Source organism: Pseudorasbora parva, chromosome 7, assembly GCF_024679245.1.
Source record: "Pseudorasbora parva isolate DD20220531a chromosome 7, ASM2467924v1, whole genome shotgun sequence".
NCBI lineage: Eukaryota > Metazoa > Chordata > Actinopteri > Cypriniformes > Gobionidae > Pseudorasbora > Pseudorasbora parva.
In genome coordinates this window covers 26,950,351-26,967,712 of record NC_090178.1, presented here as the reverse complement: position 1 = coordinate 26,967,712, position 17,362 = coordinate 26,950,351, and the positions used below count along the sequence as shown (strand labels likewise).

General features: G+C 37.3%; 3 protein-coding genes across 6 annotated transcripts in view; 1 reads left to right on the top strand and 2 right to left on the bottom strand.

Moving 5' to 3' along the window:
* Window positions 1-62: 62 nt before the first annotated feature.
* On the bottom strand, window positions 63-4,111 carry si:ch73-54f23.2 (uncharacterized protein LOC107988037 homolog). Of its 2 annotated transcripts, none has more exons than XM_067448855.1 (2): window positions 3,456-4,111; window positions 63-2,170 (listed from the first exon to the last, which is right to left on the bottom strand). In XM_067448855.1, exons 1-2 carry the CDS (start codon window positions 3,750-3,752, stop codon window positions 884-886), a joined length of 1,584 nt encoding a protein of 527 aa, XP_067304956.1. In that variant the 5' UTR covers window positions 3,753-4,111; the 3' UTR covers window positions 63-883. The 2 variants fall into 2 exon arrangements, with proteins under 2 accessions (XP_067304956.1, XP_067304957.1); XM_067448856.1 differs by having other exon boundaries at window positions 63-2,167.
* Window positions 4,112-4,258: 147 nt separating this feature from the next.
* Window positions 4,259-10,633, bottom strand: ino80e (INO80 complex subunit E). 2 transcript variants are annotated; one of them, XM_067448857.1, is made up of 8 exons: window positions 10,194-10,633; window positions 10,041-10,111; window positions 9,909-9,961; window positions 9,736-9,808; window positions 8,678-8,795; window positions 7,653-7,751; window positions 7,255-7,463; window positions 4,259-4,379 (listed from the first exon to the last, which is right to left on the bottom strand). In XM_067448857.1, the coding sequence occupies exons 1-7, from the start codon at window positions 10,272-10,274 to the stop codon at window positions 7,257-7,259; spliced, it is 702 nt and encodes a 233-aa protein (XP_067304958.1). In that variant the 5' UTR covers window positions 10,275-10,633; the 3' UTR covers window positions 4,259-4,379; window positions 7,255-7,256. The 2 variants fall into 2 exon arrangements, with proteins under 2 accessions (XP_067304958.1, XP_067304960.1); XM_067448859.1 differs by lacking the exon at window positions 7,653-7,751.
* Window positions 10,634-12,650: 2,017 nt separating this feature from the next.
* si:ch73-54f23.4 (zinc-binding protein A33) overlaps window positions 12,651-17,362 on the top strand; it is a 7,364-nt gene continuing 2,652 nt past the window's right edge. The window contains exons 1-5 of one of the 2 annotated variants that reach the window (XM_067448854.1): window positions 12,651-12,809; window positions 13,057-13,152; window positions 13,579-13,807; window positions 14,208-14,230; window positions 14,371-14,486. In XM_067448854.1, coding sequence (XP_067304955.1) covers window positions 13,091-13,152; window positions 13,579-13,807; window positions 14,208-14,230; window positions 14,371-14,486 — 430 coding nt within the window. In that variant the 5' untranslated portion in view covers window positions 12,651-12,809; window positions 13,057-13,090. Of the gene's footprint in view, window positions 12,810-13,056; window positions 13,153-13,573; window positions 13,808-14,207; window positions 14,231-14,370; window positions 14,487-17,362 lie in introns of both variants that reach the window. The other variant, XM_067448852.1, reaches the window with a different exon arrangement.

Below are 17,362 nucleotides of genomic sequence, written 5' to 3'. Positions count from 1 at the left end.
CTGGCTTGAGAAGGTCTTTTACTACAGATTGGCCTATAAATGACAGAGAGCATGACTCACAGAGAATAGGTTTTATTGCAGCATATAAACCATGACACAGCAAAGGCCTTTATGTCAAATGCAATGACATAAACCTCTCACAACAATTACATCACTTGCTTTTCACTTAATAAACATTGCTCAGAACCTTGAAGTGGGTTCAAATCACCCTGCAGTGCACCATTCACTTCCTCCTTTTAAAGCAGACTGTAAAATAGAGGTTTCGTGATTCACATGCCATGGTCAATATTCATTGTCCAGTCTACAACACACTATATAGTGTGACAGTTGGGTTCATGGCAGTAAAAATCCCATTCAATTTCACCAGGGAATTGATTTTTAACGATACTTGACGTACTGAGAGCTATGCGTCTGCTTATTGATGATATTTTGTAAAAGCCATCAGTCAGCATTATTTTAACTTATTTTTTAAAGAATTGTGTTTGTCAGCTGAATTTGTGTTAAACTACATTACCCATGATACTGCTAGAAATCTCCACCAATCAGAGCACTGAAACAAGCAAATTGCAGCAAACAATAGTCACTTTCCTTACACTCTCAAATTACTTAAATATTTATAAATATTTATATATAGTCAATTTCCTTTATTTTAGTTGTATCGCAATGCAATTATTTGGATTGTAGTTCATTAAAGCAGTTTGAGTTGTCTTTATGTTTGATTATCAAATACATTAATGCTTTGCTTTTTACAAATCCCTATTGAAATGAATGGGAAAAATACTTCCAGAACCAACTCTACTGAAAAAGTGGGAACTTCTGAACTCAATTTGTAGTGTAATATGCAAATAAGGTCTCTAACGCAGGCATATACATGTGTTTAAATCTATTCACCAACCACTTCAGATGTCAGCAATTCAGGCATTTGCGATTCGGATGATTCCCCTGAGCTCTCTCCGAAAGCTTCCTGGACATTGGTTATTGTATTCTCCACCACTCCGCCCATAACAGACGCAATGATGTTCAGTACGTGGCCCACCCCTCTTCCACTTCTCCAGAGAAGTTTTCCAGTCCCACTACCTACTGTTGACACCTGGTGGCCCATTTCAGAGGACACAGCACACAGGTAATCTACCATCTGATCACAGACTGGCCCAAAAACCATCTTGATGATGCTAAACCCATTCCCCACCGTTCCTGTCACGATCCCTAAAGCATCCGACGCCAGAGTGCCCGTCCCTGTGAATCCATCCAGGAATGCCTGGCCCAGGCTGCTGGCCAATGGACTGAGACAGGCGTAAACCGTGCAAACACTTGTTTCTCCTGTCTGGTACAAGGTGCTCAATGTGCATGTAACCCCAGAACACACTCCTGAGCACAAGTTGTTGACCAAAGTGTAGCTGTCACCAGGCACCGAGGCCAGAACGGCCAGATCTTCCTGAAGAACGTAGGTGAGCTGGAAGGGAAAGTTAGTGACCTTGTTTACGATAGGAGAAAAGGGGGCATAAAGGAGAGAGATGGTGGAAGACACAATGTAGAGTAGAGCAGACCCTGAGCTCTCGGTCTCATTGGTGCTCTCCTCAACGTCCATGTCTGAGCTAAAGGAAGATGTGTAGCTTGAGGCTTCATCATTAACATGCTCTATCACTTCCTCGTTTTCTGAATCAGATGTTCCTGCTTCCTGAGAGTTACGTATGTCAGTGTGTTCTTCACTTAGTGCATCAGAGTTTGGTGTTTTGATGTCATTCAGCTGCTTTTTCAAGAGCGACGCAAGTTCTTCTTCTTTCTGTCCCATTTCACCACAATCTCCTGATAACACGCTTGCAACTCCTATTAGCTCCTCTAACGCCTTAATGCTGAGCAATCTCACACCCCCATCCTTCACTAGCCCAAAACTGAAACTACCATCTCCATCTGAAGCGGCACAACACACAGCTGACCACAATAATTTTCCCCCACACTCATTAAACCCGCCTACACCGATCTGCAAATAAATTTCCCCTCTTGTCTCTAAACACATCGGTACAATGGAGCTCCGTATCAGCTCTGCTGTCAGAGCATCCCATTTCTGGAGAGGGGAGTTTGAGGGTGATGGGGTCATTTTGGTGGTTCCTCTGTAAAGAGCTGGGATGGCCACATGGGATTCCTCATTGATTTCTTCTTTGGCATCCTGCTGATGTGTTGAGAGAAAGACAGGTACAATGTATTTACTTGCTTAATTGCAAAAGTATACAATGTATTTCTTCACACTATAAATGAACTAAAAATGCATGATTTACATAATTATTGTTTGACAGAGACTAATGAGATGTTTTTTTAGGTGTGACGGAATGAAACAACCTGTTCTGTTCAGTTTCATGAATAGCCCTTATTATTAAATGCAATCAGACCATCTTAAAAGGTTACTTTACATATTATAGTTTTACCTTCATTTTAATGTACATTTTAAAGAACTGTAAAAAAAAAAAATCTTAGAAAAGTTTAGAAATGTATAAAGTAATACAGGTTGTGATTTTTTTTTTAAAGAAACATATAAACATGTTTATATGTTTAAAAGTGATGTTGCTATAATACACACACACAGTATGTACAGTATATGTATGTATGTGTATCATTATTAATTGTTATTTTCCAAAAGGTTTTAAATTGAATTTTTTTAAAGTATAATGTCATTAGGATTTTGGGGAGTTGCACATTTCACAGCCAAAATGAACCCTGCCTTGTTATAATAAGGTCCAATTATCTGATATTTAAAAAGACTAAATGGCTTTGACATACAAACAGCAGAAATCCTTCAATGACATCACTTCCTGTTTGTTTTCTGCATGTTGGTTTCACCACATTACTGATTTTGCAGACATGTTTTTCAAATAAAGTAATTTTGATGAAACATTACATAATAAATATACGTTTATATGTATATTTAGGTATAAAAATACTAAAAATACAATTCCATCACAAAGTGATTTGAATACTCAGCCAAGATGAATGTTTTTAATTTGTGTATAAAAAAAAAAAAAAAAAACTTCTAATACAGGAATTAAAAACATGCTTATCATAAAAGAACTACATTAAAGTCACAGAATGTATGAATTGCATTTTTTTTAAAGTGTTGAAAACATTTACAGAAAGGACACTGATAAGAATCATGTTTCTTATTTTCATATTGACCCTACCTAATATGATCCCTGAAATGGTGCAATTTTTCTTTTCCACTTGACAGCCTTATACATCTGCATGTCAGCAGAAACCGTAATGCATGTCGTTTAGCAAGACTCTGGTCGAAAACTCAGACATCTATAACCTGTGCTTTATTACAGTACTTTAGTACACAAGCTGTGGCTGTAAGATAATAACAGCCAACCCTAGAATCACAACAATGTCTTAGCAGATAAGAATGCTCAAGTCAAGTCTGTACAAAGCTCCAGTGACCAAGGAAGAGAAAAACACTGTCTCACCGTGCTGTGCTCTCCTCTGCCCCATCCATTATGCAGGCTGAGGTGAAGGGCTGTATAGACGGTGGTCTGGCAGTTGGTGTTAAAGAGCGATGCAAAAGGCCGTCCGGTCAGATGTCTGTGACACCTCTGCTCCAAACCCAGCTCAGACAGTGATTGTGGAGGTGTGCCTTTGAAGAAACACTCTTGACACTGAAGGAAACCTGGAACAAGATCCGTGTGTGCACTTGCCCAGACTACAACACCATTGAACAGCACTGCAGAGATAAACACAGCGAATCTGGGAAGAGCAAACAGCATGGCCAAAACCCTAAGTACAGCGAAGCAGAGACTGCAGCTAACAGTGCTGAACTAGCAGCTACACAAAACAAGATCCTGCTAGACTCTCTCTCTCCGGCAATGCAGAAAGAGTCTGGGCACAATCTAACCTTCTTCATCCCTCCCCCTTTCTCTCTCACTCACTTTCATCCATCCCTCCCTTTCAAAATCACCCTTTCTGACTACACCTCATCTTAGTATTGCTATAATGCACACAAACCAGTACACACACCTCTCACACACCTTAATAAGTACCTGTGTGTCAGCATTCCCCAACATCCACATTAGCAATAATGTTAAAGTACATTTTTATGGCCAAAAGAACAATCTGACATTGTCTACACGCCAAACAGGAAAAATGTTCAGTCATAAATTTGAAATGTCATTTGGTACCCACAAATCAGAGGTGGTGTATGAAAGCAAGTGCTGGTGTACTGACAAAAAAAAAAATTCAGCATAAGGAAAGTATAGACGGAAACACGGGAGAACAGATTTTAAATATTTAATTAAAAAAAAACAGCATTAAACAAAAAGAGGACATTAAAAGGACATTAAACCAAAAATTATTTTGAAAAACAGAAATGTTTTGCTTGCAGTTTCCTTTGGCACCTGTGTAAAGAAAAAAAATAGAATTGAATTGCATTAATTTAATATATTTTATTAAAGACATAAAGAATTTTGTTAAACTGTTAGAGATACTGCCGTGTCTAGTTCATGTTCAGCTGGTGTTTGTGCATGATTAATAATCCCATAGCAACTTGCCTGGACTAGTGTTGATGCGCTCCTGGGTAAAATGGGTGTGGCTCTCTCAATCACTGTTTTTCCTCTCTTTGTTCTGCTCACTCTCTTTCCCTCCCTTCTTGTCTAAATTCTGTCACACAACTCTGCATTTACTGCATGCTTACAGGTAATGTATTGCAGCTCAGCAGTCTATAAAGAATGAGCCTATCCAGTATCCACGATGAGTCAGGGGATTTTTGGTAACTCAATCTGTTGCACAACCAAACGCCAACATTGACAACACAGATCTAAAATCCTGGTAACTTGGTCAGTCTATATTTTCCACATGGGATAAATATGTAATATTCAGAAAAAACTCTAACAATATAAGGTGTGTAGATAGAACAGGTTCAGAAAAAAGGGCTCAGCAATAACAAATATTCTGGTTGTCCTGTCAGCACTCTCAAAAAAAAAACTATTATTTTTAACAATGGATTTTTTATATTTTCTAGAAATATGTATATTTCCAATTAAAAACGTAAAAATAAATTGTAGAGTTATAATGTAACTACATACATCCATAAACACAATTTACCAAAAATGTTCAAGCCAAAAATGTTCAAGTCAATTTTGCAAATGAACAAAACCACATATGCTCATATGTTTAGGGTCAGTAAGTCTTTAAAGGAAAGTAAGTCAGTAAGTTTTATTTTAAAGGAATTAATTTATTCAGCAAGGATGCATTCACTTAATCAAAAGTGGCAGTAATGACTTTTACATTGTTACAAAAGATTTTTATTAAAAACAAATGCTGTCCTTTTAAACTATCTATTCATTAAAGAGTCCTAAAAAATACTTATCTTGCCGATGTAAGGATGTGTTTTATGTAAGTCGTACTAAAAGACGTCTGCGTGATCGATTGGCAGAGCATAAGTACGGTATGCTATTCGTATGAGTAATCCTGATTATCAGATAGCCCAACACTTTTTACATATGTAAAATAAGAATGATTCCCTACTAAAAATAGAGGTTTTGGAGCATGTGAGACCTTTAGATAGAGAAGGTGATAGGCTCCGCAAACTTAACCAGCGCGAGTCATTTTGGGTCCATCAACTGGATGCGCTTCGTTATTCAGGTCTGAACGAGGACAGAGTTCACGTGTTTTTTATGATGTATTTTACATGTCTTTATGATGGTCTTGCCTTCTTGCTTTTTCTGTCTTTGGGTTTTGTTGCCTTCTAATTTATGACACTTGCTATGTTTTCCTCTCCAGGTGGTCTACGGTAAAGGGGAGTTTTTTTTTTTTTTTTTTTTTTGCCCATTACGTTGGTTTCCCCAAACCTGTAGACCTGATTGCCTAATTTGTCTAATTGATTGTATAAGGCTTTATTAGGCTAATTGAATGTTGTTGGTATCATTCTCATTCTTTGTGTTGCTTTGCCCTGATGAATACATTGTTTGGTCGAAACATGTTTGCACTTGTATTTTAAAATGACTTAAGCCATACCTAATAGAGGCTTTTTAATTTTTTCCTTATCCTTCGTTTACATCTGACTAAGCGCCTTGGACCTGCCTTCTTTAGTCGTAAAAAATTATTATGTTTTCCACAAAAATATTAAGCAGCATAACTGTTTTCAACATTGATAATAATAAAAAATCATCATAGAATGATTTCTGAAGGATCATGTGACACTGAAGCTTTGCATCAAAGGAATAAATTAGATTTATATATTAAAATATAATTAATAAAATAGTTATATATTACAATAATATTTTACACTTTTATGGTTTTAACTATATTTTTGATTAAATAAATGCAGCCTTCTTTTCAAAACATTAATATAATATTATAAATTCCAAACTTTTAAACAGTAGTGTATGTCTGGATAACATTATCATGCCATTCCTATTGTTGAGCCCAGGAAAAGCAACTTGGTTTTGAATTCAATTAGTTGCAAGAGCTCTACAACAGTTAATATCAGATTTAGCATGATGCTGCCTGATGATAAGGTAGTTTTAAAGGTGCACTATGCAACTTTTCCATTCGCTAGAGATCACCTAATCAAAACAAAAGGCATAGTTTGATGACGGCAAGTTTGAGCGCAGCATCTTGGGACAAGTGGTCTTCACCTCACAGCCGATGGAAAATAGGACTCGGGCAGAAATCACGTTCACGGATGCGGTTATTAACGTTACTGTAGTATGAAGCAGGAGTGTTATGGAGCTGAGCAAAGCCGCTGGAGCGATTGCAATTGAGATGAACAACACGTGCCTCGTGTGCAGCAGGACTTTTATTATGACGGGATGGGACACAGTTGCCGGGCGACCGGCGCCATTTCTGCTTTTCCGGTCATAAGAATGAGCTCTGTTTATCATATTAGATACATTTTAGTGTTTTAAAAATGATGTTATGACGTTGATGTTTATGATGTTCACACTGCTAAGGGTAAAGCGCTTCTGCCAAATAAAACCGTAAACCGAGGGTAACGCAAATATGACGCAGTTGACAGGCGGCTACCTGGGTCCTTGGTTACAATAGGAATTTTCTCACAATTTACAAATAGTTGGAAACATTTGGGATATTTTAAGTACTCAAGTGAACAAAATATATAACACTGGCCTAGTGGTTTTTGGCTATTTTAAAGCAAAAATAGAACATAGTGCACCCCACGTTTAATAATAATATAATCCATAATGATGAAAAGATTTTTCAGTAGTTGTAGCTGCTGCTAAATTCTCACAGAGGCTTGTATTTGTCTATTACCTTCACTCATTGGGTATGTCAATGACCAGCTCTGCCTCGTCACCCTCTCCTCTCTCTTCCTCTCCTTGGTCACTATCTCCCTCGCTTTCTCCCTCTTCCTCGACTGCATCCTCACTCAGCATCTGCTGTGGGACCCAGCTGAACGGCCCACTCGCACCACCAGCTGCACCACTGCCTGCAGGGTAACTGGACGTGAGTGGGCCAACAACCTGAATGAGAGGGAAAACCAGAGAAATGTTAGTTATTAGACTGCATATCAGGAAAAAAAAATGCATGAAGAGAAATGTATTACTCTAACTGAAAGATTATTGATAGACATGACAAACAGTGTAACAGTAATGGCCACATGAATCTAGGCAACTGTGTTTCCAGCACCAAACTCTCTGTCCCTCTCTCACCTTCCCTGAACCGTCTTTCCTGTGTTTGGCCAGTTTTGTTTTTCTCTCTTTCTTCACACGCTCAGCAGAGGGAGCCAAATACTCAGGAGGGAAGGATAACTGCTCACCCCCAAATCTCACACACACACACACACACACACACACAGCAACAAAAAATAACAGTCATTCCCACACACACACACACACACACACACACACACACACACACACACACACACACACACACACACACACACACACACACACACACACACACACACCCAGTGCCCAGAGAGATGTGTGTGAAGTCCACATAAACCAGGTGAGGTGATAAAAGACAAAAAGAGAGAAGAAAATGAATAAAATGGCAAATTAACAGGTGACAAAAACAGAATGTAAAACACTAGCTAAGTTTCCATCCACATATTTTTATGTGAATTTTGGGATATTGCATAAAAATGCTGGACGGAACAGGTAAGATGCACATAAATTCTAAAATAGCACTCAATTAAGGCTTTGTTTTATCCATTAAGAAGACATGCTCCTTAACTAAGATTGAAAAACATTTACGGAATAAATCACTTGATGTGCTACAAAAAAACCCCTCACAACTTGATTCTTGACAGAGACTGTGATTGGATAACTAGACTAACCAGCGGAATTATTACATTGCACAGCATCTCAAATGTTGTTTTGGTCATTCTGAAACGCCTGAGCCAAAGTCTGTCATTAAAACGGTTGGGTGTCAGAACTGTCTCACGTGATTGCAAAGCATCTGAATGTAAGAAAACATGGCAAGTAAATGATGTATAAAAAAGAACCACCTTTACTTTTTATTACAGATATTTTGCACCAATTTCCCAAAAAGTGACAGCTTTTGTTCTCTTGAACAAATGGCATGGAAATGTTTCATGTGATATCCCAATTCTGTGCAGTAGTTAAATTCACAACTTTCGATGGAAACATAGCTCATGTATGTAACTGAAAAGCATGAGTGCAGAATGTATGAGACCTGTGGAGTGCTCATGGAGGTGTGATGTACTCACAGTGTTCAGGTACTGTGCCGGAGCAGATGACTGAAGAGGAACCGCACCAGAGCGGGACAGGAGTGAGAGATGAGGAGACGAGGACGATGGGACGGGAGGAACTCCAGGACTTCTCCTCCTGAAAAAAACAACAACAAATCAATAAAATGATTGACACAGAGCTATTTCAAAAAGATTAAAACATATTCAACAACAGAAGTGGCTTATGCATAAAACATGTTATCTTGATAAAATCAGGAATAGCACAAAAACAAAAAAAAATTCATATAAATTGACATTAAATTTCTTCAAAGCTAATTATCTGTCATTGCCTATGGATTACAATAGATGTGCAAATAAATTAATGTGTTTTTACAAATCTTTTCCTATTGGATGGTTATTGATTTTACGCAGCCACAGATTAGTGTTTGCACTACAAATGCAATGTGCTCATGCAATTCTAAAGGTTGCAAAATTCTAAAGTCATACACCCCTATAATGCCAACAACTCTTTAAGGGTACTATACTAGGTTTGGTGTTGGTAAGATTTTTTAAATGTTTCTTATACTCACCAAGTATAAGATTTGGTTTATTTGACCAAAAATGCAATAAAACTGTAAAATGGTGAAATATTATTGCAATTTAAAATGTTTTTTTTTAATGTTTTCTTCATAGTAAAGCTGAATTTTCATTGCTCCAGTCTTCAGTGTCACATGATTCTACAGAAACCATTCTAATATGCTGACTTGCTTCTCAAGAAACATGCCTTATTATTATCAATGTTAACAGTTGTGCCGCTAAATGTCACTTTTTGGAGAAAAAAAATATTCCCTTTTTTTCTCAGAATTCTTTGATGACTAAAATAATTCAATAAGAACAGTGTTTCCTTTCCAACTGCATCCTTGTTGAATAAAAGCATGAATTCCCTAAAAACAGAAATCTTACCGAGCCTAAACTTTTAAACAGTAGTGTATACATTTTATGTATGCTAAAAATGAAAGCATTCAACTTTACCAGTTACATATCTAATGTTTTACATCTGTGAAATCCAAACCACAATCCACTTGCTGTAAACTCACTTTTTCCCTGCATCCCTCTCTCTCTCTCTGGCTCCCTCTCCATCACTGTCTGAGGAGACTGTCGCATCAGAGTCTAAAAAAAAAACAAAAACAAAAAAAAACTCTCAGTACACAGAAACAGAATACCTGGAAATTTCAGAAGTAACCATAGGCATTTTTCTTTATAGACCTACCAGAAGACTCTTCATCCACTCTTTCATACTGCAACAGCCTGTCCAACAAAAAGCTGATGGAAACAAAAGCATTCAGTTCTGTGCATGAATCTGTGGGTTAAGCAAATGTGAAGCATTTGATAACGTTGATACCTTTTGTCTCTAGAAACTTTTAATAATTTCCTCTGAGCTCTTCTCAGCTCCTCCTGAAAACACTCTTGCTCCTTAACAGAGAAATAAATAGAATTAACAAACATTTCGAAAGGACAATCTAAAAAATATAACACTGAAGAAAAAGATACTCACATATACTATAAACTTTAATTTGCGCTTGAGATTTTTGTATTTTCTCTTGTAATCCACCTCTACTTCAGCTTGTCCATTCATGGTTGATGTTTTAATGGAGATATACCTTCGTTTTCAGGTGGTTTTCCTACTTTATATTGATTCGAGGCCAAAACTGTCCAAACATTAATGCCTATGTTTATCTAAGAAGATTTAAGAGACTCAAAACAATTTAAAATAAACTAACGTTACTGCTGCTTAGCCTCGCTACCGCTAACCAACTAGAAAAATCATTAACAAATTATGTATTAGTCGAGTCTAATAAACAAGTATGGACGAAGACAATGACAATGTAATAATCTACTATGCCAAAAAAATACAGGACATTTAACAATGATTTAAAAAAAGGACCTATCTCTTGTAACACACACAGTGTTGAATTGCGACGTGCTTTTTGTTTACTTCCGCTGTCAACGTAATACGTACAGGAAGTGGGTAATGTAGGTAAAGAAAATGATAGTCTATGGTAAATCCATTCATTTAATATAATTACATTTTCATTTAGCAGACGCTTTTATCCAAAGCGAACTAACAACTGAGGAATACATGAAGTGATTCGTCATGAAGAGGCGAAAAATCACAAAAAGTGCCTGTGTTGACATTGCTTAAAGTAGCATAAGCTAGAGTAGGAAGGGAATAAGGGGGAAATAGTTTTCTTTTTCTTACATCTCTAAACAAATGCTGATTTTAAAATTCGCATGAGTATCAGTGTCCTTTCTCGACTATTCTTTATTAGAGAGCACACCCCAAAAGTAATATAATATAATATAATATAATATAATATAATATAATATAATATAATATAATATAATTTTACATTGACAGTTAAAATTAATTGCATTAAAATGTATTATTTTCATGGATTAGAGTATTTATTTACGGTCTATGGAGACACATGTAACTAATTTTTTTGGTGTCCACTAGGGGGCCTCATTATTACACATCCAAAATGGGTTTGAAATAGAAATAAGTCGTAATATAATAATTGTATGTAAAAATAAGATGGTAAAATTCGATAATAATCAGGAGGTAACTGACATAACATTACTTTTTTCATTTCCCAATAATATTAATTTTAAAGGGGAAAAACGTTTTATAAAAGTAAGACTTACTGAAATAAATGAATAATGTAAAATATTAGCCTGGTTAAAACCAGACCATTCTTGCCGGAAGTTGTCTGGGTTTTCCCAGGCTAGTAATATATCACAATTTTATATTATTTAAGCTATTGGCACTCCTAGTTTCTGTTATCTCAATAAAAAATGACAACAAGCGGTTGTATCATCATTGCAGTATAGAAGTAGCATGAGGACATCTCTTTGGTATTCCTGAGAGCCACTGCCCAATATTATGAAGATCTAAAAAGCCTGTGTAATTTGACCATTTTTAAGTGTCTTGTGTAGACTGTGCATTTAAAATGATTGCACTCTCCCTTTTTACTGTGTCTGCATCTTAGTCTCAGCAGTCACACACACAGGGCAGGTCCATGAATAATACATTGCCTTGGTTGAGCAGTGTACACAGACACTGACAGAGAGAGAGAGAGAGAGAGAGAGAGAGAGAGAGAGAGAGAGAGAGAGAGAGAGAGAGAGAGAGAGAGAGAGAGAGAGAGAGAGAGAGAGAGAGAGAGAGAGAGAGAGAGAGAGAGAGAGAGAGAGAGAGAGAGAGAGAGAGATGACGTAAATCACAAAGAGTTTTGTTTCTTGTCATTCAGCTCTGCCCTCAACTATTTGACAGAAATATTTGAAAAATCTTTGTCAGACAGACTGCTCTTTATGAAACATAATCTTCCTCTGTTTGCACATACAAAACAGGCACACACACATTGTCTGCCATTATATATAATTTGTGGATACACACAGACACAATTCTTGTGTCAGACCCCTTATAGAGTGAAACATAAGCCCCCCAATAGCCCTTCTCTGTTGCTGCCTGTAATAGTCTGCCTCTGTTCTCTGACGTTGGCTCTTGTTGCAGACAGAAATAGAAAATCTCTTCTCTCACTTCCATAAATTGCTCATGCTTTGCAGTAAGACAGCTGTGGACCCCATACCTCCCTCTGCCTTTCTTCTCATGTGCTAACATTCTATTATGTGAAGTCAAATTGTGTCTCAAGCCATTAAAGGTATTATACTATACTTATTTTTAACTTAAAATAATTTATTGCAGATTTAGGTTTGTCGTGTGCTGGTCCCTGTCCCTGTCGTGTGCGCGTGTCCCTGACCAATCAGTATGACACCCTCCTTTGATATATTACCCTCATATTCTCTCTCTCTCTCTCTCTCTCTCTCTCTCTCTCTCTCTCTCTCTCTCTCTCTCTCTCTCTCTCTCTCTCTCTCTCTCTCTCTCTCTCTCTCTCTCTCTCTCTCTCTCTCTCTCTCTCTCTCTCTCTCTCTCTCTCTCTCTACTCTAAAACTCTCATACACACCTATCACTCAGTTTGATTTAACCCCCTCTCTCTCACGTATGAGATCCTAGAGTTCTGTCTTTGTTCTGACAAGGAAAACTGGAATGCACACAAGTCACATGAAGGACACAAACAACCACTTTAACAACTCCCTCCTTGGCGCCCAAAAGGTAAGAATAAAATGTCACCTTCATATGTCATAGCAAGGTGAAATACACCGTCTGAATTTCTGGAAGATTCCAAGTAGATCTATGGCTTAAGCCTGTTATGTTAACTTTATGAGAAGAATAAACTGAAAATCTGTTGTTCAAGAAGCTTTAAGAAGTATTACATTTCAGGGTTAATGCAGAAAGTGTATCAATCCAATTAGTGTATTTACAAAGTGGCTTTGTGTTTGTGCCTGTGTTTGTGTTTCAGGAGAAGCTTATTCAAGCGATTAAAAAAATTAAACATGAAATTGATGAATGTTATGAAGCTGAGAAAGACGCCTTTGTGGATGCACTGGAGGTCGAGGTACTGATTGATTTACTTTAGTAAGACTTATGTGTGGATGAAAAAGTATTAACTCATGGAAAGATAACTCACAAAATATGCAAGTATGAGAATGGTCATTATCATAATATAAACACACCCCTTCCAAACATATATAAGTTATATATTGTCATGTATAAAGATCTGTTCTTTAAACTGTAAAAATTAAAGATATTATAAAATATTATACATTATTTAATTTCTATTAATATGACTTTATTTCCCTTCTAATCTTTTTATTTCTTGAAAAATGTCCTCTAATCTTCTGCATTAAATTAGAATATTAACTTCATTAGTAAGCTAATGTCACCCTGATCATTTCTCCAGAGTTATTAGCCTTTTAAATTATTAGTCTCTCTTCCTCTGCGTTTCTCATTAAATCAGTAATATCTCTCTCTCACAGAACAGATTTGAAGAGATAGAGTGTGAAATCCGAGCAGAGTTCCAAAACCTCCATCGTTTCCTAGATGAGGAGGAGGAGACGGACCTGGAACGAGTGAAGAAGGAAAGGGAGAGACGAGTGAAGATCTTAAAAGAGAGAGAGAAAAAGATTGCCATGCAGGGTAGAGATCTAGAGAAAGCCATTGAGCGACTGAATTGCAAACTGCGGGAAGATGACAGTCCCAAACTTCTGAAGGTGGATTTCCATTTTAAATTGCATAAACTGACAGTCTAAGCAGTGAAATACTTTATCTTTAAGCTTTAAATAGTTTGGTGTGACCTGCACAGGCAAGGAAATCATTCCTTATCCTATATGGATTGCCTAATTTAAAAGTTTATTTTATTGAACTGTTTTGACATCATCAACGTTTACCACATGACACATTTACTGTCAAACTATGACAAAATTACTGTTCATGCAGTGCAATAGACACTCACAGAACATACTAGATGCCATATGACACTGTTCAGATCAAGTGCCTATAACAATCAGATGATTAAAAGAGTGAGGAATTCGAAGTGCTGACATTCAGGCATGACTTTGAATGTGAAGGTTCATACTCCAAGCACTATATATTTTTTTTTAATCCATTTAGGAAATCAAAGAGCTTCTACAAAGGCAAGTACCTTTTCTACTTCTATTCTCTTGGTCTCTAATTCTTATGTTATCATAATCATTGTTGTAATTTTTCTCATTATTGCAAACTGATCATCATCTACCTCCTTTCTTGTTTATCTGTCATTATTTTTCTTTATTAGATGCGAGGTCAATTTCATTCGTCCTGCCCCAATAGAATGTGAAATCCTCTCTGGTCATTTTGTGGGGCCCATTCAGTACCGGATCTGGAAACACATGCAAGCATCTCTCTACCCAAGTACTGAGACTAAATATTACATAGTATTATATTATTATATTACATACTAAATGAAACATTTCTCTAAACTAAAATATTTAAATTTCCTTTACAAACCGATTCCAAAAAAGTTGAAACACTGTACTAATTGGTAATAAAAACAGAATGCAATGATATGGAACTTTAAAATGTCTACAAAAAAAAATCAGAATACAACATAGATGACATATCAAATGTTTAAACAGAGACAATTTATAATTTTAAGGGAAAAATAAGTTGATTTTAAATTTCATCAACACATCTGAAAAAAGTTGGGACAATGCCATGTTTACCACTGTTGGGCATCCCCTCTTCTTTTTATAATAGTCTGCAAAAGTCTGGGGACTGAGGAGACAAGTTGCTTAAGTTTAGGAATAGGAATGTTGTCCCATTCTTGTCTAATGTAGGCTTTTAGTTGCTCAACTGTCTTAGGTCTTCTTTGTCGCATTTTCCTCTTTATGATGCGCCAAATGTTTTCTATGGGTGAAAAATCTGGACTGCAGGCTGGCCATTTCAGTTCACGGATCCTTCTTCTACGCAGCCATGATGTTGTAATTGATGCAGTATATGGTCTGGTATTGTCATGTTGGAAAATATAAGGTCTTCCCTGAAGAAGACGACGTCTGGATGGGAGCATATGCTGTTCTAGAACTTGGATATACCTTTCAGCATTGATGGTGCCTTTCCAGCTGTGTAAGCTGCCCATGCCACACTCACTCATGCAACCCCATACCATCAGAGATGCAGGCTTCTGAACTGATAAAAACTTGGGTTGTCCTTGCCCTCTTTAGTCTGGATGATATGGCGGCCCAGTTTTCCAAAAAGAACTTCACATTTTCATTTGTCTGACCACAGAACACTTTGCCATAGACCATTTTAAATTAGCCTTGGCCAAAAGAAAACGCCTGCCCTTCTGGATCATGTTTAGATATGGCTTCTTTTTTGAACTATAGAGTTTTAGCCGGAAACGGCTAATGGCACGGTGGATTGTGTTCACCAACAATGTTTTCTGGAAGTTTTGCTGAGCCCATGTTGTTTTTCCATTACAGTAGCATTCCTGTATGTGATGCAGTGCTGTCTAAAGGCCCGAAAATCACGGGCATCTTTCCGGTCTTGACCCTTACACACAGAGATTGTTCCAGATTCTCTGAATCTTTAGATGATATTATGCACTGTAGATGATGATAACTTTAAACTCTTTGCAATTTTTCTCTGAGAAACTCTTTTCTGATATTGCTCTACTATTTTTCACCGCAGTATTGGGGGAATTGTAGCCTAGAAATCTAGACGCACCCTAGCGGCAGCAAATTTAATCTGCCCGCAAGTGTCGTCTAGGAACTCTCAATACCCTTCTGAGCTGTATTCCTCACAATCTGGACGGGCCAATCACGTCGTGTATAGAGTCGGCGGGCGGGGCCATAATGACGACGGCCGAGTTGCGTTTGCGTGCTTCTAGTAAACACAGAAACTGGCTAACGGTGGCGGTCTTTCGAATCAGCTTTGACCGCGACTCTGGAAGACTTGGAGTTAAGCTTTTCTCTGAGAAAAGAACAAAGAACGGCACTGAAGTCATTCTTAAAAAGGGAAGATGTGTTCGGAGTTTAGCCGACCGGATACGGCGAATGTTTAATCTATCAACAAGCTCTGTTTCACCTTCGTTGCTCTGGTTGGTGTAGCGCTATCCTATCGCGTGCAGAGGGAGTTTGAAAGACAACCGTTTATCCCGCCCCTCGGATTGAGCCCTGTCAATGGTGAGTTTCCAGACCAAACATCTTGATGTGGGTCTGGCTTCAGGCTAGGGGAATTGGTGATCCTCTGCCCATCTTGACTTCTGAAAGACACTGACACTCCGAGAGGCTTTTTTTATACCCAATCATGTTGCCAATTGACCTAATAAGTTGCAAATTGAATCTCATGAAATACAAAATGAGCCAATATTTGGCATGACATTTTAAAATGTCTCACTTTCAACATTTGATATGTTATCTATATTCTATTGTGAATAAAATATAAGTTTATCAGATTTGTAAATTATTGGATTCTTTTATTCACAATTTGCACAGTGTCCCAACTTTTTTTGGAATCGGGTTTGTACTTAAGAGCTAATCATCTCACTATAGTGGTGGGGATTTTGATTAATCTTAGTGACTTGAATCGTTTGAATCTGTTCACTAAAATGATTAGTTCAGTTACATTGCCAGTAGATGGCCAATGATGGTGAGTCAATGTGTTATGATTGATACTGATATAATTTAAAGTCCCCAATCGCACACTCTCTGAGTAGGTACTTATTTTAAAGAAGTACTTATTTTAAATAAGTAATTATTTTCCGACCACTAAAGAGGTAAGTTCTTATAATATGAATGTGTGTAGTGTCAATGTAATCTGGAAATAGTATATTTGCCATGTTGGCATTATCATGTGACCTATCAGCGTCAGTTACGCTGCTTCACTGCCATTCACAGATCCTCTCCTGTTGCCTCATGGGATAGTGTCCATCATATGTACTCTTCAGAATCTCATTGGACGTAGTAGATCATACTTTTTGCCTACTCTTTTATGAGTATCGTAAATTAGAAATGCTAATAGGGCAACTGCTAGGGAACTATGCAATTTAAGAAGCAGTCAAAGTGTTCATTCAAGTCTTGATAGACTCAACTCACTGACATGTTCAGCTAGTTAATCCAATGAAATGCTTCTTCAAAATGTACAAAAGATATTCCATGGTATAGTTGTCCACTTCCATGATGCTATAAGCTCATGGAATTGGACAAGAACGTTTCGTTCAAAACACTGGATCATTCACGAAGGAAACACCACCACTTTAGGCTAATAGATGTAATGTTTGTTACATTAAA

What these genes read in the sequence shown, in the direction of transcription:
- si:ch73-54f23.2 (XM_067448855.1), bottom strand. Translation starts at nt 3,752, where the DNA reads ATGCTGTTTGCTCTTCCCAGATTCGCTGTGTTTATCTCTGCAGTGCTG. An exon ending in GCAGAGGAGAGCACAGCACG is followed by an intron (nt 2,171 to 3,455) that starts GTGAGACAGTGT and finishes TCAACACATCAG; the next exon opens with CAGGATGCCAAAGAAGAAAT.
- ino80e (XM_067448857.1), bottom strand. Translation starts at nt 10,274, where the DNA reads ATGAATGGACAAGCTGAAGTAGAGGTGGATTACAAGAGAAAATACAAA. An exon ending in AATTAAAGTTTATAGTATAT is followed by an intron (nt 10,112 to 10,193) that starts GTGAGTATCTTT and finishes TTCTCTGTTAAG; the next exon opens with GAGCAAGAGTGTTTTCAGGA. An exon ending in AAAGTTTCTAGAGACAAAAG is followed by an intron (nt 9,962 to 10,040) that starts GTATCAACGTTA and finishes TGTTTCCATCAG; the next exon opens with CTTTTTGTTGGACAGGCTGT.